The sequence below is a fragment of the Histomonas meleagridis genome (assembly GCF_020186115.1).
Source record: "Histomonas meleagridis strain 2922-C6/04-10x chromosome Unknown contig_111, whole genome shotgun sequence".
NCBI lineage: Eukaryota > Parabasalia > Tritrichomonadida > Dientamoebidae > Histomonas > Histomonas meleagridis.
The window spans coordinates 172,582-198,253 of NW_027150756.1; the positions used below are offsets into that span (position 1 = coordinate 172,582).

The following is a 25,672-nucleotide window of genomic DNA, read 5'->3' on the forward strand; positions in this document are numbered from 1 at the left end:
GAAGAATTTGGAATTGAAGTCTTTAACATGGGGTAAAAAGAAAAGATTTTGGGATAAGACCATTTTACGGTTATGATCGTTGTGATAATTCAAAAATTTGAAGGAAAACGATCGTTCTTAGTTCAAATTTCTTATCGTTAAAAATTTTTTATTTTTAAATCTGTGCATCTTTTTTAGCTTTTCTTTCTTCTTGATTTCTACAATATTCCAATATTGTATGATTTGAAGGTCGTGCTCCTTTTTCTTTAAGTACTTGAACCATCTCCTCCATTTCCCATTCCAATGCAATTTGCAATGGTGTTTTAAACAATCAAAACGAACCAAATCTAGATCCTCAATATTCAAATCTATTCCCTCATTAGAAGCCAGCAATTTTACAACTTCTATATTATCGTCAACAACAGCACAATGTAATGGTGTTTGACCATTTTCATCTTGTGCGTTAATATTTATGTTGTCTAAACTTAGCAAGTATTCAACCAACTTCAATGAATCATTTTTACAAGCTTCATGAAGAATTGTTGAATTACCATTAAATTTCTTCTCAAGTGAAATCATTTCTTTCTCAATGAAGTACTTAATCACATCAACATTACCTCTAGACAAAGCAGTTAATGCTGAATTACTTTCATTCCAATTTTCACCAATTGAAAATTTCGGACTTTGAAGTACTATATTAATACTTTCACAATCATCACATGATATGCACCAATCTAATGCATTTAATCCGCTTTGTGATGTTACATTTGTATCAATTCCATCGAGAGACAAAAGTAATTTTAAGACTTCAGCATGATTATTTTGAGCTGCGAAAAGTAATGCTGTTTTAAAATTTATAAAAAGACTCCAAAGAAATCAAAAAAATACTAAAAATTAATAATAAATATGATCTGCTTCATTTATATTTATATCCTTTTCTAAGCATTTTAACATCAATGAAATATTATTAGATGCAGCACATTGTGTAAAAACTATTTGATATGGGTTAATATCACAACATTTAATGTGATTTTGTACCAGGTAGTCAAAAAGTTCGTTACGATGAAATTTAGCACAAATTTCATAAATGCCGTTAAAGCTGATGTCCATTTTCAATACTTTAGATATGATGTTAGAATTTCCTCCTGCAAATGCGTATTGTGCTAATGTCATCCATTTACTTGTTGTTAATTTAGGATCGCTGCCTTTCGAAATTAAATAATCAAAACACTTCTCTGCACCGAAAAATGCAGCAACATGAATCAGAGGTGGTTTGGCATCAAGCATTCGGGTGCAATCGAAGATACAAACTGGAATTAAGAAGTTTGGATCTAAATCTTTGTCTTGTTTAAGACGTTCTACATCATCATGTGCAATTATAATTGCATATTTATCAGGATTAAACCCAAATGATAAACAACTTTTAAGAATTTCCCAATTATTGCTATGAAGTGGGCCATATATGTTAAAAAAGCTTAAAAAGACTTCATGGAGCATTCCAGATTGAGCACAAATGGCCATCATTGTCATTATAGTATCAAATAATTCTTTGTCAAGAGATTCAATTTCTGGTGCAAACCAACAAATAGAAGTAAATAATCGCTCTGGATTGGAAGGCCGCATCATATAAAAATAGCGGATTTGTTGAACAACTTCTTCGGGTGTTAAAATTCCATTGTCCATACATTGGCGTAAAAAGAAACAATGGGGATTGTGAATTAAAGCAGGTTGAATAAATGAATGAAGTAAATGTATTTTGACTTCAGGAAGAATTTCATTTCGTATTGATATAAGAGATTTAAGAAAACCAACAAGGTGTGGAGTTAAAAGAATGCGGTGTTCAGAAGCAACTAAAAATGAATGAACAATTTGTGAAAGTGGAAGTAATTTTTCATCAATTATTGAAAATATTTTTTTTGAAAGTTCTTCATTTTGTGGTTCTTTCAAAGCAAAAAGCTGTTGCTGTATTTCTGCTGCTGCCTGAATTTCTTTTGAGATAGAATCAGGGATTTTCATAAAATTTGACTATTACTAATTCAATAAAAATATTATGGCAAAAACGAAAACAAACAAAAAGTATGATTATTTATGGATTGAAGATTCATGGGAAATAATTGATATGATATCTTCCATCTTTCAAATTTTCCAATGCTTCTAAAGACATTCGCCAACCTGGGATAAAATATTCAAGTTTTAGCGAAGACTATTCTAAATGTTTTTCATATTCAGACCTCAAGGAGTGAGAAATACTTTTGATTCTTTGTTGATATATACAATGACTTTAAGCCAGCTTGTCAAATCATACCATTACAAGTATTCTTGTAATGATGCATCCACATGTGGATGTCTTATGTTTAATTTTGGTTTATGTTAAAGACAATTTTTCCTTGACCTGATTGTGTATTCCACATATGTTGTTTCATCAATACCCAAAATTTTTAGTTACATATTTATCAAAACTACAATTAGTATTTTTTTATCTCTAATTATATCATCTTAATGGCGTGTATGATGTATCAAAATGATTAAATATTTCCATATTAAAATTTCAGTTTCATTTTTTGTTAAAATTGTATATAAAATTGCAATTTTCCGACAACTAAACATTCTTATAAGCATTTCTGAAGCGAAAGAACACTTCCAAAACATTTCTTCTTAATTCTCTTTCTCATAATTTTCCTGAAATAGTAACTTAAATTCGACATGAATTAGAAATAAGAAATCCAGCATTTGCAAAATATTGAATTTAAACTTGCTGCAACAATAAACACATTAATAACACTTGAAATTATTACCCAACAAACGTTACATATAATTATATAATTTAATTAGTCAAATGATTGGAGGGAAAGAGAAAGTTTAGAAATTAAATGAAATCATCACAATTAATATCAATCCCTCTAGACACGGGGATTAAAATTCCACAATGTTGAAAAAAGTGGCATAACCGCCATTAAAATTGGAAAATTTTTATTGTGTCAAATTGAAATTAATGAGTAATTTGGTTGGATTAAAATTGAGATAATAATATTTATTTGATCATTCAGAATTTTTCTCATCAAAATTATTCCGTACCATTAAAATATATTACTATTATTATATAGATAAATTTAAAATATTAACTAAAATTTAAATATTTCCCGAAATCAAAAAGAAAAATAAATTTTAAGTTTTTAAAACGACCGTTTATTATCTGAGGCGGTCTTTTTAAAACGTTTTTTCAATTTATTTATATGAATTTCCAGTATCACTATCAATTCCTTTTTGTACAAGAAGTAATTTAACTATTTCTGTATGACCACTTTGTGATGATGTTTCAAATATTTAAAATTATTTCCAAATATTATTTTGAAATATTAGGTTATTAAAATAAATTTTATCTTTAGCATTAGCATCAATTCCTTCTTGTTCAAGAAGTATTTTAACTATTTCTGTATGACCATTTTGTGAAGCTAAAATAAGTACACGTAAAATTTATAGATTCACTCAAACGATTAATTTCTTTTATTGACATGTGATGTATAAAATAAGGATGTCCATTAAATTTTTGCGAATCAATAAAACCTAATTCAATCATTTTCACTGCAAAATAATTTAATTCTGGATGTTTGTCTAAATAAAAATTAGTGATTTAATCAAATATTTTATATTGAATTTTTTTCGCTTCTTCAAATGCTTCAATTTCTTTGACGAAATATAAATATAATTCAACATCGTAATTATTTTTTGTGACAATAAATAAAATGCATATCATTTGGAGAATAATTAAATTAAAGTGTAAGGAAATTCATAATCAAATATTTCAATTACTGTATACTTTTCGAAATATTTTCCTTACTCAATTCAAAAATAACTTTATTGATAAACTTGAATGTTTCTATTTCATTCAAGCATCGAGAATACATGGAAAATGAAAACGATAAAAATGAATTTAAATTTTATTCAATGAGAAACGATTGTTTTTTATTCAATTTTTGGAAATAATTCCTTTTTATTAATGAAAATTTCAGTCCTTTGAATGTTTCCTAAAATTTCATCAATTTTCCTTTGACTCTATTACTATTATTATTAATATATATTAATATATTTAACAAGTTCAATATTTCCTGTTTCACTTCCAAATATTTGGACATATATATATATATATATATATTAATATATTTTTGAGAAGTTGTATATTTTTATGGAAATATTTAACAAGATATAAATTACAGGTTTTTGCTGATACATTAATAATTCTTTAATTTGAATTTCTTCTTCATTATCCCTCATTTTTATAACTAATAACTCATAACATTTGGCTAAGAATTAAATTAAATGTATGCAAATAATTATTTTCAATAATTAAGTGTGCTGACTCAAAAACATTTTCATCTTCATTCAAATAAAATATTGTTTTTCCAATTAAATTTAATTGAAATTTTTCTTTAATTTTTTACTAAAAATTCCCTGTTTAAACATTTACTATTACTCATGAATAAAGCATTAATATATATGTGGAATAACACCTGCTGATGAATTGCAAGTATGATATGATGTGGTGAAATTCTTCTCTTATTATCTCTTGTTACATTTCCGGGAAGTTCAAGAAATTCAACTGTAAGATATTCAAGAAATGCACTTCTGAGGACTTGAGATCATTAAATCCTTTAACGTTTAAGTAAATATTCTAAAACAAATTATTCGAATGCTTTTTTTAAAAGAAAATAATCATAAGTCTCATGCACATATATTTAATCATATTTTTGTCTATTTGTTAATATACATACACATTCAATAACTTTAAAAAATCATTTATTCATGGTCAAAATTAATAACAATTATAATGATCAAAAACATTTGAAATACAGATTAAAAATGTTAAACGAAATTTGATAAACCAATACATGTCTGATTTTTAAATGTTGATTTTTGGACCAATGTTTCGAAATTTTTGAGAGAATTCTTTCAATAATATCTATCTATTTTCGATTGCAATTGTAATGCCTCTCATGAATTTGAATGTAAATAAACTTTACATAAATATTAGTTGATTAAAAGTCATTTAATTTTAATTGAAAGTAAGAAACTTATTTTGTTTTCTGAGAAACTGACTAAAAACCTTAAACACATTGAAACACAATATCATAAGACATCATAATTAAAAATTAAGTATCACCTTTAATGGGCGTGCTTAACAATTGTATCACAAAATTCCTCCAAAAAAATTATATAATTTTAAATATTTTTGCACTTATAAGTGGTTTCCTTTGTTATTTCTCAATGTATGCATTCCGAAAACCTTATACAGCAGCGCAATATCAAAATTTAACTATTTTTAAAATTGATTATAAAATATTTACTGTTACAGCACAAGTTATAGGATATACAATTTCTAAATTCGTTAGCATTAAGTTTATAGCTGAAATGGATTCAAAGAAGAGAGGAATTTGGATTATTATTTCAATATCAATTGCTGAAATAACTTTGATATTGTTTGGAATTATTCCACCACCTTATAATTCATTCTTAATGTTTGTTAATGGGCTACCACTTGGACCAATTTGGGGACTTTCCTTTTCATATATTGAAGGACGTAAAGCATCAGGAATCATTGGATGTGGAATGTGTGTAAGTTTTATTATTTCTTCAGGAATGGTGAAATCAATTGGTTCATTTCTTCTAGAAAAAAATATTAACAAATGGTGGATGCCAGCAGCTGTTGGTGCAATTTTTTATCCATTAATGCTTCTTAGTGTATTTTTGCTTGAATCAATACCAGATCCATCAGAAGAAGATATGTTATCTAAAACAGAAAGAGTGAAAATGAATTCAAATGATCGAAAACAAATCATTTTGACTTTTTGGCCTGGGTTAATTTTTATGATCCTTTTTCATATGCTCATTACTGCATATCGGGATTTCAGAGATAATTTTGCTTCTGAATTATGGACTGCTTTTGGTTATCATAAATCAACTTCTTTATTTACAATTTCCGAAATAATTGTAACATTAGTGGTAATAATATTTGTTGGAAGTTTAATAATGGTAAAATCAAATTTTATGATCTTAATTGGTTATCATATTATGATAATATTTAGTACAATTATGATTGGGATATTTACCATTTTATTTAATTATAAAATAATAAATGGTTTAGTTTATATAGTTGCAACAGGTGCAGGATTATATATCGGATATGTTACTTTCAACAGTATTATTTTTGATGCACTTCTTGCTACATATAAATATAAAGCTAACTCAGGTTTTTTAACATATTTATGTGACTCTTTTGGTTACCTTTCAAGTGTTGTAATCCTTTTTATTAAAAACTTTTCAAAAGCAGATTTATCTTGGGGGATTTTTTATGTAAAAACATCAATTGCGATTTCTATAGGTGGAACATTTTTTACATCTCTTGCAATGATATATTATATATGGAAATTTAAGCATTGGGATTTTAATGAAGAACCCACTGAACCAAATCCATTCAACCAAACATCAAGTGGAGATTATGACTTCTCCCAAAATGTCGAAGAGTTATAAATAAAATAACATATTTTGCTCTTCATTGAAAAATGAAGATTTTTAATCTATTCCAAAAAGAAAAATACTTGAAATAACTTATATTAATTCAATGAAAAAATACAAATAAATTGATTAAATGGAAAAAATATAAATAAAATACCATGTGTTTGATATCTATTATTTATTTTTTCCATAAAATAAAGCATGTATAATGCAATAATATTAAAAATGAGAAAAAGGTATGAGGAGTAATAAACTATTGAGTTATTTTAAGTATTTTAATTTTATTTCAAATCTTGAATCTTGATTCGAAAATTAATTTTTATGACTATAAATTTATACCAACCATTAATAGCTGATTTTAAGCTTATAATCAAAAGTATTGTAAATTACGAGCTCATGATTCCTGACAAAAAGCCGACATTTTCTATGATTTACAAAAAATAAGTGATATGAAATAAAGTTTCAAAAAATTTTCGGATGTGGGGAAAATGGCGTAAACTTAATGGTATTTTATGCTTTACTATCAGTAGCATTGAAGCTAGGCAGCCATATGAAGGTCATTTTTATGTTGAATGGACTCGTGGATCATCTTCAGGAAAAACAGATTCTTTTTCTCTTGATGAACACAATCAAATTCAGTTTAATTCGAATTTTGAAACCAGGTGCACAATATATCAAAGCAAATCAGATGGATCGTATCGCCCTAAGAAAGTAAAATTAGTTTGTTATCGTAAGTTCAAAAGATCCAACAAAATATTTGGCAGCTTATTTATTGATGTATCCAAAGCGTTTAGTTCTTCTCATACCATATCTGAAAAATCCGAAATGGAAACAGCTCATTCACATTCTGTTATTATGAGCGTTTCTTATAGAGTTATAACCAGTAGCTCCGAGGATTTATCATCAGTTGATTCTAATGATATGTCATTTATAGGCGACGTTGAAAACAAAAGAGTCGGACTTGATCAATGGGATTTCACCGAAGCCACATCTGAAAACTCTTTAACTAATGACGAATCGCAAAAGTCGCATGGAAAGCGAAAGAAGCACCACAGCAAACAAAGCAATGCAGAAGCGAATGCAGAAGCCAATTCACAAGACAAAAAGAAGAAACACAAAAAGAAACAAATCGAAGAAGAAACAAATAATGTACAAATCGAAGAAGAAAAAGAGAAGAAAGAAGAAAATGAAGAAAATTCGCAAGGAAAGAAACATCATCGTAAAAGTAAAGATGAAAATACATCGAAAAAGGGAAAGAAAAGAGTAAAAAGAAAATCGGGAAGAATCGATGATGAAATTGATATATTGGCGAATGAAGGAAACGAAGAAAAGAAAAAGAAGAAAGAAAAAGTTGTTGAAACTAAAGAAGAAGAAATAAAAGAAAAGGAAGAAGAGAAACATAACGAAGAAGAAGAAAACGAAAGAATTAAAATGGAAGAAGAAGAGAAAAGAAGAAAAGAAGAAGAAGATGAAAGAATTCTTAAAGAAGAAGAGGAAGAGGAAAGACAAAGGAAAGAGCAAGAAGAAAGAATTCATAAAGAGGAAGAAGAAAAACTTGAAAGAGAAAGGAAAGAAGAGGAAGAAAGAATAAATAAAGAAGAAGAAGAAAAAGAGAGAATAAGAAAAGAGGAAGAAGAGAAACAAAGAAAGGAAGAAGAGGAAAGAATACGTAAAGAGGAAGAGGAAAAAGAAAGATTACGTAAAGAAGAGGAAGAAAGAATAAATAAAGAAGAAGAAAAAGAGAGAATAAGAAAAGAGGAAGAAGAGGAAAGAATACGTAAAGAGGAAGAAAAGAGAATAAGAAAAGAAGAAGAGGAAAGAATAAGGAAAGAAGAGGAGGAAGAAAAAGAAAGAAGAAGAAAAGAAGAAGAGGAAAGAATAAGGAAAGAAGAGGAGGAGAGAATACGTAAGGAAAAAGAGGAAGAAGAACAAATAAAGGAAGAAAAGAGAAAAAAGAAAGAGCGAAAGCACAAAGAAGAAGAGGAGGAAAACGAAAGATTTAGAAAGGAAGAAGAGGAAAGAATTAGAAAAGAGAAAGAAGAAAGAGAACATAAAGAAGAAGAGGAAGAAAAAGAAAGACTAAGAAAGGAGGAAGAAAGAAGAAATAAAGAAGAAGAAAAGGAAAGAATAAGAAAGGAAGAAGAGGAAAGAATTAGAAAAGAGGAAGAAGAGAAACTACAGAAAGAAGAAGAAAGAAGAAGAAAGGAAGAAGAAGAAAAGGAAAGACTAAGAAAGGAAGAAGAGGAGCGAATCAGAAACGAAGAAGAAAGAAGAAGAAAAGAAGAGGAAGAAAGGATTCGAAAAGAAAAAGAAATGTTACAAAAGGAAGAAGAGGAGAGAATAAGAAAAGAAGAAGAAAGATTAAGAAAAGAAAATGAAGAAAAAGAAAGGATACAAAAGGAAAAAGAAGAAAAATTGAGAAAAGAGGAAGAAGAAAGATTAAGGAAAGAAGAGGAAGAAAGAATTCGAAAAGAGGAAGAACAAAAACTGCGTGAAGAAGAAGAAAGACTAAGAAAGGAAGAAGAACAAAAGCAGCGAGTAGAGGAAGAAAGAATCAGACAGGAGGAAGAGAACAGAAGAAGAAAAGAGGAGGAAGAGAGAGAAAGATTAAGGAAAGAAGAGCAGCAAGCTGAAGCCAATGATGACGAAGATTCCTCTGAAGAAGATTACTCATCAAGCGATGAGACACTTTCCTTCAACACGCCAATAGATTACATAGACTCATCGCTCACCTTTGTATATCCACAGAGCACCACTATATCAAATCTCAACACCAAATGCAAGCGCGCATTCCCCACACCAATATTCCCCATATATTCATCGCTTCTCGAGTCGCAAATCTTTTCTCCGCTTAAAGTAACAGATGAAAACTATCATTCATTAATCGAACATTTTAATGAACTATTTTCCACATTTCAGTTTTGTTCTGATAACAAATCGGACACACGTTTTCTTACAACATTAATTCTAATTCTTTTGATACAAAGCAATTCCGATATTTCCAATGAACGCAAAACAATTTTTGTGAATTCATTAATTCCAACATTTAACAATTGTACACGACAAATATATTCAGCGTTAATTACACGATCTGATATATTAACAAATCGCTTTTCTACTGCTAAATTTGATTTCGATATATTATATGCAGATTACAAAGACTTTATCAGTAATCTGAAGTCAACATTCCATTTTACAAATGATATAAATAACTTTTTGTTCGACCAATTCATTAATGATTTCGATTTACGAATGGCAAATAGAATACTTTCGAATCAAAATCGATTTTCTTTCTCCAATGCAATGGTATGGAACACATTAATCACAGCTGTTGAATCGGATATTAATGTTTCATTTCCGATTTCGCGACAAATCGTTTCGATATTTTTGTTAGCGCCAAATGTTTGTAAGGATCCAAATATGGTCGATGACATTGCGAAGGATATACCGTTGGATGTAGTAGCGTTAATGTTATTAGCATACGATGTTAAAGATGTTGTACTTGGAGTGGAAATAAATCCAATGGAGTTCTTGAATAAGAAGAAAATAGAAAAAATTTTGGACGAAGCGAAATTGGAAATGAAAGACGTCAAAGGAATTGAAAATATTAGTGATATATTGCTGGAAAATTGGTGCGTGAGAAATAGAAATGAAAAAATATTCGAAAAATTCCCATACTTGGAAAAATATGTTAAGGAAAAATAAAAATTAATTACTGTTTACTGGTTAGTAAATCTTGAAATAACTGTAATTTTGGTTCAATATTCAAAATTTGATTCGTTTCAAGTATATATAGTTTAGAAAATCATCATATAAATTAAGACATTTTACTAAAGACGCCGCGAAAAACTATATACTTTCATACAACTACGAAGAACTGCATGGAAAAAAATAAATAATGATCCTTGTACATGAAGATATTTATTGCCAAAAATACAGAAGATTTTAATTTTTACAATTGCACCAAATTGAATATGTTAAAAATGAAAATCCCTTAAACAATAGATTCTTCAAAAAAGAATTGTGAGTGAAATACAATGATATTATTTAACATTTATTCATTAAACTTGGTATGCATATATACTTTTTATATAGGTTGTAAAAAAGCTTCTATGAATGACATTCTTATCAAGGTAGACAGTTTTTAGTGAGGACAGTTTTTCATGGCGTCTTTAGTAAAATGTCTTAATGCTTTAACTTTATACAGAGAATAAAATTTCACTTTTCAGATGAAAACGATATTTTTACATCGAATTTCTCTATCGTTCAACATAAATCAGATTTGATGTTTAGTGACTACGAGCAGCTTCAACAGCCTTTTCACCAGCTTCTGTAAGGTTGCTAGCGGGGATGATTGGGAGACCTGATTCTCTGAGTATCTTCTTACCAAGGTCAACGTTTGTACCTTCGAGTCTAACGACGAGTGGGATCTTAAGTCCGACCTTCTTTACTGCTGCAATGACACCCTTAGCAATCATATCGCATTTAACAATACCACCGAAGATGTTAACAAGAATTGCCTTAACCTTTGGATTTGAACTGATGATAAGGAATCCTTCAGTAACTGCCTTCTCAGAAGCAGCACCACCAAGATCAAGGAAGTTAGCTGGATCACCACCGGATAATTTGATGACATCCATTGTAGCCATAGCGAGACCAGCGCCATTAACAAGGCATGCGATATCTCCATCAAGTTGGACATAGTTAAGGCCATATTTCTCGGCACGAAGTTCCATTGGGTTAACTTGTTTAAGGTCGCGATAGCTGAAGATTTCCTTTTGACGATAATGTGCAGCATCATCGAAGTTGAATTTGGAATCGACTGTGATGATACGGCCGTCTACTGTTTCGGCAAGTGGGTTAACTTCGACTTGTGTAGCATCAGATCCGACAAATAATTTCCAAAGCTTTTGCATTTCTTGAACGCCACTCTCGAAAGCAGCACCTTGGAGGCCGAGTTTCTTAGCAAGACGCTTAGCGACGTCTTCTGTGATTCCATCAACACCATCAAGAACTTCCTTGAAGATTGCATCTGGTTGGTTCTTAGCAACTTCTTCGATTTCGACACCACCTTGTGTTGAAGCGATGACGACTGGTGCTTGTGAAGCACGGTCGAGGAGAATTGCGAAATATAATTCACGTTTGATCTCAACTGGGTCTGAAAGCATAACGCACTTGCAGAGGGCGCCTCCTTTTGTTGTTTGCTTTGTGCGGAGATGTCTGCCGATCATTTTAGCGGCAACTTGTTTAGCCTCTTCGGCTGATTTGACGAAATGAACACCTGACTTGAAGCCATCTTCAACCCATGTGCCTTTTCCACGGCCACCAGCGTATACTTGAGCCTTGACGACGACTGCTGGAAGACCGATCTTCTTGAATGCCTCAGCTGCTTCATCTGGTGTGAAAGCAACTTGGTTGATACCGGCGGAAACATTGAACTTGGCGCAGATTTCCTTGGATTGATATTCGAGGATGTTGAACTTGCGAGAGAAGCTTGTGGAAAGCATCTAAAAGTGAAGTGGTCAACACCTCTCAAATTAAGCTCTCAATTTTTGAGTGCTTTCTTCGATTTTGTGGGAACACGACTAATCATAAAAGTGACAGAAAACGTTTTCATATTTGAGTGAATTCTTCTTTGGTAAAATCAATTCTTATAAAATATAAATAAAAAATCAAATTTAATTTTGTTTAATTGATAATTTCATTAATTTTAATTATCTTTCAAAAGATCTCTTGAATCAAAATTAGTTCAAATAAAATAAGATTTATTTGGAATTAAAATAAGTGTTTCATTTAAGCTGGTTTATTTGAAGATAATATATCTATCTATATATATATATATCTTCAGCAAAATTAATGGTTTTTAATCTCGATCATGGGATTTGATCGGTTTGAAATTCTATGAGAAATAATCGTTTTGTACTTTTTTATGTTGTAGAAATAAACAAATAATCATAAGTATGCTGACATTATGTTTAGGAATAATTATTGTATGGGTTAATTTCGATGATTTCGGGGTGTGCGTTGAAAAAGCTTCCCCAGCAATCATAAAAACGACCATTTTGGTCAACCAAATAATTACCTTGGCTTGCTTCAACAGTTGGTATGTTATAAACGCAAAATGTTGTGCCATTAGTTTTGTGGAACACCAAACAATTTTGAACATTATTATCGAATGCTGCGTAAAATCCATCTTGTGTTTCTGGCGCGAACGAAAGCCAATTTCCTGTATTGTTGGAATGCTCAAGTAGGCCTGCTATTTTCACCATTGAGCTTTTAGCTGGACCAAACATCGCAAGAAATCGGAAAAAGTCGTTTTTGCTAACACTTGGAATTCCAAGTCGACAAGGCGTAATTAATGCTTTAAGAACACTTTCGGCATTATCTTGAGGCTGTTCATTATGTTTAAGGTATTGAGCAGCTTTTTCGATAAAAAGATTTGATTGATATGAATTAAAATTGCCTCCAACAATATCTTGCCATGTTTTTTGTGCAAGGTTGTTGAATTCAATGGAAGCTGAAATTTCTTGTATTTCATTGGTCGGAAAACGAATTATGATTTGATTATTTTCTGAAAAAATATTTGCTTGTTTTGTAGGTGGAATTAGAATCCCAGCATCCTTTTTATTAAAGCCATCACGCTTCCAATGAGTCCACCCGTTCCTGTCACGCTGTGTTTGTGTAAAATTTAGATCTTTTAGATTTACATTTAGAGTATTAAGTTTTATTCCCATTATAGATCCAAGAGTCTTCTTATTCATTCTAAACTCATTATCACTTATCCATCCAACTCCAATTTTATCTTCTAAAGATGGATTTTCAGCAACATAAGATAATAATAAATGCAACTTTGATGGAAACCTAGATGACGGATCACGACTACTTTTGCGGCGTAAGGCTGTTTGGATTTCTAAGGGTAACTCATGAAATGCTTTGGAATAATTTTGAGGGTCTTCCATAAGAAATTAGAGATTGGCGGGGTTTTAACGGTCTTAAAGCCTAGCGGTTTTAGTGAATTTTTTGCACTTGAAGTGATTTAAAAGGGAGTTTATTTTGTATGAACGGTTAATGTAAACTTTTCCTTATTACAATCAAGTCGTTTGAAAACAAGAAGTTTTTAGCTACCTCGTTCAATTTTCTGAATTTTCGATTTAATAACCGCTACCAAATTTTTGAGATATCTCATAAACAATTCAAAAACCACAACAAAATGATTTAGCCTCGTTAGGGTGACATTTCATTATAAAAACATTCTAGAATGTTGCTAGCAAAAGCTTATATGTAAAATGCTGGATCAAGAATCAGAAAGGACGTGATCTTAAGATTCCATATATATGGAACAAAAATTTAGCAATAAAAACGATTTTTTCACCACAATCAATTATCGTACAATTTAAAATGTAAACATGTTTGGTTTCTAGATATGATTTTCAATAAAAATATAAATTACACCTATTTTAAATGAAAGCTGAAAATGAAAAACGGTTTGGCAAAATACGGTCCGATTAAAAAATATTAAAAAAGTGGTGCGCTTCACAATAATTTATTGAATACTTTATGAATGTGTAAACTATTCTTCGATCTTACACAAATTATTGTGGGTGATCTGGCTTTTTGAATATTTTATATATTATAAAGCAATGCATTGCTCTAAACAAATTTTTAATGCCATTTTTTATCTTTCAAATCCTCTATCATTCATAAACAGGAAAAATGGAGGGCGTTTTACATCGTAACCCAAAATCCATCTAACAGACTGTAAAAAACACAGCAAATGTTAATAAAATTAAATAATTTTATGAGATTTTTACTGACAAATTTTAAAATAGAATTTTTTTGTGGTAACTTCACTTCATATTTCTTCTTCTTCATCATTATTTTCATGAATGAACAATTTCTCATGTAAACACCTTGCTTTTTTCATAATATTTTCTTCTTCACATTCAAACAATTCTTCCAAAGCTTCACGGCCCTCAAAACCCACAAATTTTTCGAGCATTTCACCCATTTTTTCGTTTGAACTTCCCAAACAGAAATACTTGTCGAAGACATCCAATGTTTTCGATATAACTATTGGCTCGTTTGTCAATCCCAAATATCTAATTAATAGATGAAATATATCCTTTTCGAAAAATACCATTAAATCTTCGAATTCTAAAGTCTTTAAAAATGCTATAACAGCATATGCCACTTCAATAGTGACATTATAAGTACTAAAAGCTAATTGCTCTTTGCACATATCCGATAAATTTTGAACTATTTCATCTTTTTCCATCAATGCCTTCGCATTGATTGCACAATAAAAACACCAAAATGATTCACATTGAATAGATGAAATATCTGATAGCATAAAAGGCTTCAGCGAGTTGAAATTGAATGAATGAATTAACTTTTTTTCAAGAAATCTGCCAATCAATTTCAAAAGTTGATTTGTATAACTTTTAGGTGGAAATTGTAGTAACGCTAATAGTGATTGAGGTATGTTGTTTTGAATAATGTATAGACTTTCAAAGTGATCTGATTGAATATATCTTTCAATTCCAAAGATCGAATACTCAATGATGGTTTCTTCGTCAGATGAAAGAAGAAGTGAAAAAAAATGAAGAATTGTCCCATGGCGATCACAGCCACTTGAAAATTGGAAAATTTTGATGCATAATTTTACAAATACTTTGATAAGTCTGGGTGATGTTGAAGCTGCAAGTTGTTGAAATATGTCATTGGAAAGAACTTGAAGACATCGACGAAGATATAATTCAATATTGAATTTGATCACATTCGAAAGAATAGATACGCAATTAACAACAACTTCTTCACTTTGCGTTTTTTTAATTATATCGGAAATAACTAAAAAAAGTCCGTTTTCAATGAAAAGTTGAACTAAGTCAACATTTGAAACAGTAAAATTGATAATTGCTTTAAATGCCAAATTACTAATTTCTTGATTTGGACTAGCAATGAGGTTAATGAGAATGGAAAAAATATTGAAATGCAAAAAAACATTAAATAAAATATCATTTTGGTTATTTTTAAAATCTGTGCTTAATGCTTTTAATAAACTTATGATTTGGTTGTCATCTGCTGGATTGGTTGTCATCTGCTGGCTTAATTTTTGGCATAAATCATCCAGCATTAAAGAGAATTGAGGATTTATTTTTCCTTCAAACTCACCATCCACTTCTTCAGTTACATTTTTTCTACTGGATCTTTTTTTGAATTGTAATTTATAACTTGAACTCAGGTTCATCGTGAACGTGATGAAACAAGAAGGGATACATAAGAACGTTTATTTAATGGCGGGTCTTTAACTTCCTATTTTCACAAAAGAAAACCATTTTTAATTCTTGCTGATTCTATGACAATATCGCCACTAACAGTCACTTCATTTTCTTTGCTATATGTAATAAATTTTTCAAAAATCATTAATTTGGACAATCTTATTTTAAAATATATCTGTATATCATTTCACCGGTGAAGCCAAATTGCTGTTTTATGTACACCCCGAATGATGAATGATTATATATATTTGATAAATTTGTCAAAAAAAAACTCGATCAAAAGCTTTACTTCAAGTTTTCATGCGATAACTGATAATTATAGCACTGTTCCATGGAACAATAAGACACTAAAATCATGTAACTCCACAAGTTCCCACGCGATAACTGATAATTATCGCACTGTTCCATGGAACAATAAGACACTAAAATCATGTAACTCCACAAGTTCGAACATATCAAAATAAATATCGAAGTTATACAGTAAAATACGGAATTTAAACGAAATTTATTAAATTAATAAATAATTTATATTTTGTCGTCAAGAAGCCATTTGTCATCTTCGTGCTTTACGAGTTCGTGCACATCTTCATCAATGAGTTCTTTCTGCTCATTCATTGACGAAATTTCATCTTCAATTATCTCTTCGCTTTGATGCGGTTTCTTTCGTTTGATAATGAATATGACAACGCCAACAATGACCAGAACAAATGCAATGGCACCGCAAATGATTCCAATCAGCTCAGTTTGAGTGAGTGCACTTGCTGTCGTTTCACTTGTGTACATTATGGTGAAGAAATCGGTGTAAAAGCTGATGTAAAACGTATATATAATCACTGTGTATTCGTAGTATATGAAATAGGTTGTGATGTGCGCATAGTCGGAGCCATGCTGCGTGAGCGTAAATGAATTGAGGAGAGAAATGACACGTGATAACGTGTGTGTAATGGTGAGTGTGAATGTGAGTGTGAGATTTGTATATGTGCTTGAAGTAGTGAATGCATTTGATTTGGTAAATGTGTTTGATACCGTAAATGCATTTGATTGTGTGAATGTGTTCGACTGTGTATATGTGAATGTGTTCGACTTAGAAAATGTATATGTAATATATCCGTTGCAGCCTTCAATCGTGGTGCCTTTAAATGCATTTAAGTTACAGAATTTATCAGATGAATATGAATTTAATGTCATTACTGATGTTGCACCAACACCATTAAATGCTTTTGTGTTATCAATAATTGTGTTACCATAATAATAAATGCATTCGAGTTTATTACATTCATAAAATGCATAGTCTTCAATAGTTTTGACATTTTCTCTCAGGAATATAGATATTAAATTAGAACATTCTGCAAATGAATACGAAATAATCGTTATGATAGAAATTGGAATAAAAAATGTATCGTTTAAATGTCCTGTTGGATAACATATGATTCGTGAAATGGTTTTGTCATAAAGAACTCCATCATGTTCATAATTGGAATAATTTGAATTGTCGTCAGATACATTTATAAATTGAAGTTTTGTACAATAACGAAATACTTGTAATCCAATATTTTGGACTGATCTCGGAATTATAATATTTGTTAACGAAGTGCACGATTCAAATGCAGAATCACAGATTTCTTTTACATTTTCTCCAATAGTAACATTTGTTAATTTTTCACATAATCTAAATGCCGATTCCCCAATAATTGTAACATTATTTGGAATTATAATATTTGTTAACGAAGTGCACGATTCAAATGCAGATGTACAGATTTCTTTTACATTTTCTCCAATAGTAACATTTGTTAATTTTTCACATAATCTAAACGCCGATTCTCCAATAATTGTAACATTATTTGGAATTATAATATTTGATAATGAGGTACATGATTCAAATGCAGATGTACAGATTTCTTTTACATTTTCTCCAATAGTAACATTTGTTAATTTTTCACATAATCTAAATGCCGATTCCCCAATAATTGTAACATTATTTGGAATTATAATATTTGTTAACGAAGTGCACGATTCAAATGCAGATGTACAGATTTCTTTTACATTTTCTCCAATAGTAACATTTGTTAATTTTTCACATAATCTAAACGCCGATTCTCCAATAATTGTAACATTATTTGGAATTATAATATTTGATAATGAGGTACATGATTCAAATGCAGATGTACAGATTTCTTTTACATTTTCTCCAATAGTAACATTTGTTAATTTTTTCACATAATCTAAATGCCGATTCCCCAATAATTGTAACATTATTTGGAATTATAATATTTGTTAACGAAGTGCACGATTCAAATGCAGATGTACAGATTTCTTTTACATTTTCTCCAATAGTAACATTTGTTAATTTTTTCACATAATCTAAACGCCGATTCTCCAATAATTGTAACATTATTTGGAATTATAATATTTGATAATGAGGTACATGATTCAAATGCAGATGTACAGATTTCTTTTACATTTTCTCCAATAGTAACATTTGTTAATTTTTCACATAATCTAAATGCCGATTCCCCAATAATTGTAACATTATTTGGAATTATAATATTTGTTAACGAAGTGCACGATTCAAATGCAGAATCACAGATTTCTTTTACATTTTCTCCAATAGTAACATTGATTAATTTTTCACATAATCTAAACGCCGATTCTCCAATAATTGTGACATTATTTGGAATTATAATATTCGTTATCGTTGATTTATAAAATGATTCTTTTTCAATCGTTGTGATTGTATTTGGAATTGTAAATGATTTGTTGTTCTTTGCAGGTCTACATATGATTCGTGTTATATTTTTATCATAAAGAACTCCATCATTTTCATAATTGGAATAATTTAAATTATCCTTAGATACATTTATACATTCAAGATTTGTGCAATCAAAAAATACATTTGATCCAATTAATGAAACTGACTTTGGAATGATAATTTCTATTAACGAAGTACATGAATAAAATGCTGATGCTCTTATTTCTTTAACATTTTCGCCAATTATAACATTTGTTAAATTTTTACAATAGTAAAATGCTGATGATCCAATGATTTTAACATTATTTGGAATGATTATATTTAGTAACGAAGAACACGATTCAAATGCTGATGCTCCGATTTCTTCAACATTTTCTCCAATGGTAACATTTGTTAATTTTTCACAGAATTTAAATGCTGATGATCCAATGATTTTAACATTATTTGGAAGTATTATATTGAGTAATGATGAACACAATTCAAATGCTGATGCTCCGATTTCTTCAACATTTTCGCCAATTATAACATTTGATAATTGAGAACACGATTCAAATGCTGATGCTCAGATTTCTTCAACATTTTCGCCAATTATAACATTCGACAATTGAGAACATGATTCAAATGCTGATGATCCAATTTCTTTGACACTTTCGCCAATAGTAACATTTAACAAATTATAACATGATTTAAAAATTTCATCTGGAATATGTTCAACATTTTCAATAATGGCATATTTAATTGAATCTCTATAATATTTAATATCATCAAAATCAATATCACGAGATATTGTGATTGTAGATGTTGTGGAATCATATTTTTGGAAGGTACACGTGAAAAATATTATAATAAAAAATAAATAAATATGCTCATTCTTGTATTTAAATTTGATCGAATTTTTTTGATTAAAATATCGTTTTAATAAATTGGTCATAATTTGCTTCAAGAAAATTAACAAAATAACAAAAATTTTGATGAAAAGTAATATAGTTAAATAGTTTAATTGTGAATAAAATATAAAAATTAAGAAATAATTATTAACAATTATTTTGTTACATGCAACGTATAATCTATTGGGAATTGATAAATCAGTTGGAAATCTTAAAATGGTGAATATTGTACAAACAAGAAAATTACTTAGAATACCCAAGAAATGGCAACAATGAAATGAAGTCATAATTAATGGCATTAGGTTTTTCATATCTAAAAGAGAATTCCAGTCTTGCAATGATAGAATTTGCGGGTGAAGAAGTTTGAATGCCCAGTGAAGGAACTTTTGTCAATTCGTTTTTTGATAAAATAAACCACTTAAAAATCAGAATCTCGTAAAATCCTACACACAAATTTCAATGTTGAAAATTTTAAAATTAAACATGTTTAACCATGTGGTCCAAAACCGCTGGAATGAACATTCACCGTTAAAGTCACAGGGAAGTTTCTCTGTTTCATTCAACATGCGCATGGATATATTTTGCGGTTCTTATTTCTGAGTTGCTGAAAATATTTGAAAGTTCTTGAAAACAGAACATTGAAATCTTGATTTATTAAATAATTGGAAATTAGTGTGTATTAGTACAGTATATAACATCCATAAAATCTGTGCATTGCACTTCTCAGCTCGTAGTAAATGCGAGAATTTTAAATTTTCAACTTTGTTTTTTTTTAAGTATTTAAAATAAAATATCTAAGACATAATTCTTATGTCTTATAATAAATTCCTATGTATTAATTCCTTTGAAGCAGAACAAATACATAAAAACTTAAGCAGTCGTAACTCAAAATACAACCGTCACAATTAGCGGTTATTTTTGATGCTCAACAAAATTCAATTAAAGTTAATCCTCACCAAAATCGATTTTCATGAATGGATGGTTCAAAGCTTCTTCTGCCGAAATTCTTTTCTTCGGGTCCAACTGCAACAACCCTTTCAGCAGATCCAAGAAAACTTTTCGATTTTCGATGTCATTATGTTTATCTTCATCTGGTTCATAACTCATTATTATATCCTCCAACTTCTGATGAACGAAATAAGGTTGAAATGTAGTAACGAAATCTTCTCCATTCTCTTCGCAAAGTAATTGTTGACTTTTTAATGTACCATCTGGCATAAACAATTGGATATATCTTGGTGAAGATATAACCATTTCTTTAGGGAATTGGCCAATTGTTTGTGCTATTAGAGTTGCAAGATGAAGTTCAGTTTGAGCTGGCATTAATGGGAGACCTAACATAAGTTCAGCTGCAAGGCATCCAATAGACCATACGTCGACTTTGCTGTCATATGGTAAACGCAAGAGAACTTCTGGTGCTCGATAAAAGCGAGATTGTACATATTGTACATCGATACAATCTCCTACAAAAAGGCAACTCCCAAAGTCAATTAACTTAAATTGTTCCATTGACTTCGGATATGCCTGAAGAATGTTTTCCGGCTTTACATCTAAATGTATTAGATTGTATGTCGATAGAGTATAGAGCACAGGAAGAACTGACTTTAAAACAGATTGAACGTACTTAAGCGAAAGGCCTTTATATTTGTGTTGAACTATCTCATCTAAAACGGATGGTCCGAGTAGTTCGATAACGATACAAAAATGATTAAGATAAGAAAACCCTGACTCGATGACAGAGATCCTTGAAAGGTCTTTAGCACTTAGATATGTTTTTAACTATGTGTTAGTGATATTCTATATATGCTTAGAGATATATCTCTAAGCATTGAAACATACCCATAATAAAGCTTGAATTTCATATTGGAATTGACAGTGCGCCTCTGTTGTTGACTTTGAAATTTTAATGGCAAATTGACGATTGGTCTGTTCACCTGCATGACATTGAACACACTTATAAACCTGACCAAATTGTCCTGCACCAAGCCATTTTTGTATTTCAAAGACATTTCCATTTGGATCACTAATTTTTTGGTTCGGAAAAAGTATCAAATCTCCGTTTATATTATCCATTCTATTGTTCCCATATGGCTCAGATGGTTTAATAAGTGCTTCTGGAATGGATATCATTTGATGGTTTTGTGTTTGGATGAATTGGGGATTGTGGTATTGAACTTTTTCAATGCAATGTTGGCTTTATTAAACTTTTTGTGAGATGTCAGAATCTATCGTCGAATACGTTTACTTTTATTTTATTTCATTCAATTCGAAATTAACTGTGAAAAAAATGTCACGGATCGTTTTCAATTCAAAAACAGTCAGAAATAAAGATGAAGAAAAACAGACATTAGAAACTTATACATTATCAAACTTTAATAGCTATAAATAAAATTAAGTTATTGCTTTTGATTTTATTGATTATTATTATAATTTATGATGATGTTTCCACAAAAATGGTGAGTTTGTTGATTAACTATAAGAATTTTTTGCACAACAGTTTTAACGTCAAAATCCTCACGGTTTCCGGTGAGTTTTTATGGGTGTGATCCAGGAATTCAAATTTATTAAAAATGATTTGCTATAATTCTCAGAGAGTGAAAATATATTTTAATTCGTAAAAAAGTCAATTTTTTGAACATCATTTTTTATAGCATTTATTTTTTATTTTATTATTTCGAAACAACTATCAGTAATTTAAAGCAGAATCATAAATATAAAAATTCATGTGAAAAGAATTTAAATGAATAACTTTGATGTTTAAGTTAAGGATAAAAGTTTTTAATAGATAAAATATCAACATTATTTATGATGTTTTTATTTAGATGTTTCAATAGCTGTAACGGTTATACTTTGGTTATTCCACCGTTTGTGCATTTAACCAACGTTAGTTGATAGTTTTGAATCACAAGAAGTCCTTCTACTGTTTGTTTTTGTTTTATGTTTTGAAATATTAATTGAAAATGTGTGATTTGTCACAATAGCTTTATGTTATATTGATTTGACATAAAATATTTTTAAATATACAATTCTTTGAAACCAAAAAGTTTATAAATATGTAGAGAATATGGTGTTGATAATAATTTTATTGTTTTTGTGTGAATTATACTGTTACCCATGCTAATGAGCGTTTTATTTTGATTGATAAAACTGGAATTTTATCGTCATCTATTTTATCGAGGCTGTATCATGCGAAATAATTATAATTATATAAAATTTCAATGTTACCGACAAATTACATATGCTTAAGATCAAAATGCATGAATGATAAAGAAAAATTTCGCATTATAAAATTTGTAATTTTTCGATTATAAAAATAATTACGGAATATTAATCATCACTGTATTGACATTGATCTGTGTACGCATATAGTAATTTTAATTACAGATTTAACTATCTCCGAGTGGTCGAAAAAATTAAATTTTTTTTCAGCAGTTGTGCGAACGTTCGGGAAAACCGTTTGATCTAAAATTCAATTTAACGTCAATCGATACTTTTTCAGAAGTTTATTATTATGCCAAATTCAAATAAATTTACAATTCCATATTTTGAAAGGGAATTGATAGGTTTACTTGATTTGTGTTCGTTCTTAATATTCATGAGCGATCTAAATCCATTCGATGCATTTGATCCATTCGCGCTTTTTGGGTTAAACGATGACACTACCAAAGAAGATTTTGATGATGCTTTTACACTTGCTCTAAATGAAATAGACAAAGATTCATCAATCCATTTTAATGATCCTTTTTCCCATCCAAATTTCATACAGCAGGACATTCCACAGCAACACAGGAGAGCAGTATCTTCACCCATGAAGATAGTTACAATGCCATCACAAGAATCTCAATCTCCTCAACAATCTTACATTAATCAACTTCCTGTGGCCGTATCTGCTTTCGAACTCGTTCCTGGTTCACAGCGTCAACGCTTTCCACGAGAAGTAGCATCTCCGCAGCCAGTTTTGCGTCGTCCACCTGATGCATTTGATGATATTTCCAATGCTGCCTTTATAGCTGCTTGTAATGACCCTAATCTTACGTTTAATCCCCACATGATTGGTTTCATACCCTCAACATTATGGGCTGACCGTGTTATTACATTTGGCGATATTGTATCCAACTTTTTCCAAAAAAAGAACAATGCTAACAGCAGATTTTCACACAAGCTCTACAACGCCCTTAAGCTTAGTGAGCTTTCGCCCATATATCCACAATTTGTAGGTGTTCGATGGCTCACCCCATTAATCTTAAGGGTTGACAAAAGAGTTTTTGCCCGTCTTTTGGGCATCAAGTCCATCGATGGATCACTTTTCCACCAACAAGGCAACTTCCCTTCACATGGATTTTTCGAAATCGGCGCAGGCGATGCAGCCAAATATTGCCCACCTGGAATAGACATGACAGGAGTGGACTTTGAGAACGTGAGATTGCTTATACACAGCGAGCACAGATTCAGGAAGGGCTGCACTGAAGCTGACATCGAACCTTGCAAGTGGGCAAATTCACACGCACATAAATGAACTTCGAATTGTACAATAAACGTTTTCTCTCATTAGATGTTTTGGATAAAATTCCAAGTCATCTTTCTGATTGTGTAAACAAGTAAAGTTACTTCGAAAAGTCGATTTTATTCTTTGCGATATCAATGGTTATAGAAAATTCCTTTTAAGTCATATAATGAAACATAAAATGAATTCGATTAATAAAATTCAAAAAAATTTCCATTTTGAGGCATTGACATCCTATATTGATTAAAGCATTGATGTTTTACATGCCAAATTATAACTTTTAAATGGAGATAATTAGAATGATTTGAAGCATTTTTTGTATAAAATTTATTTTAAGGATTAAAAAAAATGCGAAATATTTCTAATATGATAAAGAGTTTTTGATTAATGTTATATTTACAAGTTTATAAATTATATGGATTCATGAAAAATTGAAATATTTTTGATTTTTTCAGAAATTGTCCACCGTCATTAGCAAACAATGCGAAATGAATCGTAGATTAAACTAAAGAATTTGTAATACTTTTTGTTAAAACATATTCAAGCGAAAAAAACGCATTGTTAAACTAAAATTCAATAAAAAATTTCTTTGCCTCATCGTTTAGTAGTCGATTAGTACGGAGAACTCATCGTAGTCGAATTTTTGAAGATCTGGAGGTATCTTATCACTTGGAGGAATTTCCATAAACTGATAAAATTTGTCCAATTCTTTTCTCGAAATTGTTCCAGAGTGGTCAGAATCAATAGCATTAAACACAAGATGCGTCAGATCATCTGGTGTCTTAAGGTTATTAATAGAATCAATAAACTTAACAAATTCGTTGAAAGCAACACCTCCATCGCCATTACGGTCAGCGATGTACATTAACATTCTGTGCTGAAGAGGAGGCATTCCAATTTCATGAAGATAAAGACTCATTTCATCGTGATCGAGAACCTTGTTTCCATCCTTATCATACTTCTTGAATGTTTCCCTAAATTGATTGATTTGTGACTTTGTGTATCCTTTTGGAAGAGATTGTTTGCCGCCCATAACGAAGACTGTTTTAACGGTTTTATGGAAAAAGTTTATTTTTTGGTCAAAAAACATTGTTTATGATAAACCGTTGAATAAAATTGGATGAAATTCTTTTGTTTTTAAATTGTGCTAAACAGCTACACAACAGAAATTTCACGTAGAATTTTGACTTAAAAAATCAAAAGGTTAAAAAGTTAACAATAACGAACCAGAATAACACGAATTGAAACTTTCAATATGAAAGCCGGTTTTATAATCATCCTCCAAGAAAGGCTGTTCACCTTTTTAGTGGTTCCTTGAAAATTTGATTATTTTCAAGCAAAAACGAGTTGCTTGTGTTCATAATCTTTAAGTCTGTTGTGATGTTTGTGTTTCTAAAATTTATTTTTATGGGTGAGTTTGTATTTAATCACACATTAGCAAAATAATTTACTAACTAATATTAAAATCCTTTAAGCCTTCAACGATAAAAAGATGCTATACAATTGAACTTTTGGAAGCCTTCTAGATAATTGATTATGTTGTTTGATAAAATTTTTACTCAACACAACTTAAAATACATTATATCATATTGAAACAATAAATTTTTAATATAAAAAATTATATCAATATATGTTTTTTATTTATACACCGCTTTCAACGTTGTTATTATTTGATTGAGGGTTTTTGTTATAATTAGCCCATTCTCTTGAAATTTTACAAATTGCAATAATAATTATATCAATATTATGAAGTTAAGTTGCCTGT

At 30.0% G+C, this 25,672-nt stretch overlaps 8 protein-coding genes across 8 annotated transcripts; 2 read left to right on the top strand and 6 right to left on the bottom strand.

Moving 5' to 3' along the window:
- Positions 1 to 873: 873 nt before the first annotated feature.
- On the bottom strand, positions 874 to 1,995 carry GO595_000791 (ankyrin repeat protein; the record flags this gene model as incomplete). The annotated part of the gene is made up of 1 exon (XM_067921435.1): positions 874 to 1,995. The coding sequence occupies one exon, from the start codon at positions 1,993 to 1,995 to the stop codon at positions 874 to 876; it is 1,122 nt and encodes a 373-aa protein (XP_067779047.1).
- Positions 1,996 to 6,966: 4,971 nt separating this feature from the next.
- On the top strand, positions 6,967 to 10,194 carry GO595_000792 (uncharacterized protein; the record flags this gene model as incomplete). The annotated part of the gene is made up of 1 exon (XM_067921446.1): positions 6,967 to 10,194. One exon carries the CDS (start codon positions 6,967 to 6,969, stop codon positions 10,192 to 10,194), a length of 3,228 nt encoding a protein of 1,075 aa, XP_067779048.1.
- A 584-nt stretch (positions 10,195 to 10,778) lies between these two features.
- On the bottom strand, positions 10,779 to 11,996 carry GO595_000793 (succinate-CoA ligase; the record flags this gene model as incomplete). The annotated part of the gene is made up of 1 exon (XM_067921457.1): positions 10,779 to 11,996. One exon carries the CDS (start codon positions 11,994 to 11,996, stop codon positions 10,779 to 10,781), a length of 1,218 nt encoding a protein of 405 aa, XP_067779049.1.
- Positions 11,997 to 12,464: 468 nt separating this feature from the next.
- On the bottom strand, positions 12,465 to 13,448 carry GO595_000794 (39 kDa initiator binding protein; the record flags this gene model as incomplete). The annotated part of the gene is made up of 1 exon (XM_067921468.1): positions 12,465 to 13,448. The coding sequence occupies one exon, from the start codon at positions 13,446 to 13,448 to the stop codon at positions 12,465 to 12,467; it is 984 nt and encodes a 327-aa protein (XP_067779050.1).
- Positions 13,449 to 16,292: 2,844 nt separating this feature from the next.
- Positions 16,293 to 16,955, bottom strand: GO595_000795 (uncharacterized protein; the record flags this gene model as incomplete). The annotated part of the gene is made up of 1 exon (XM_067921479.1): positions 16,293 to 16,955. One exon carries the CDS (start codon positions 16,953 to 16,955, stop codon positions 16,293 to 16,295), a length of 663 nt encoding a protein of 220 aa, XP_067779051.1.
- Positions 16,956 to 20,348: 3,393 nt separating this feature from the next.
- Positions 20,349 to 20,912, bottom strand: GO595_000796 (CMGC family protein kinase; the record flags this gene model as incomplete). The annotated part of the gene is made up of 1 exon (XM_067921490.1): positions 20,349 to 20,912. One exon carries the CDS (start codon positions 20,910 to 20,912, stop codon positions 20,349 to 20,351), a length of 564 nt encoding a protein of 187 aa, XP_067779052.1.
- Positions 20,913 to 22,998: 2,086 nt separating this feature from the next.
- On the top strand, positions 22,999 to 23,919 carry GO595_000797 (uncharacterized protein; the record flags this gene model as incomplete). Its single annotated transcript, XM_067921501.1, has 1 exon — positions 22,999 to 23,919. The coding sequence occupies one exon, from the start codon at positions 22,999 to 23,001 to the stop codon at positions 23,917 to 23,919; it is 921 nt and encodes a 306-aa protein (XP_067779053.1).
- Positions 23,920 to 24,508: 589 nt separating this feature from the next.
- GO595_000798 (Calmodulin-like protein) lies at positions 24,509 to 24,940 on the bottom strand (the record flags this gene model as incomplete). Its single annotated transcript, XM_067921514.1, has 1 exon — positions 24,509 to 24,940. One exon carries the CDS (start codon positions 24,938 to 24,940, stop codon positions 24,509 to 24,511), a length of 432 nt encoding a protein of 143 aa, XP_067779054.1.
- Between the last annotated feature and the right edge of the window lie 732 nt (positions 24,941 to 25,672).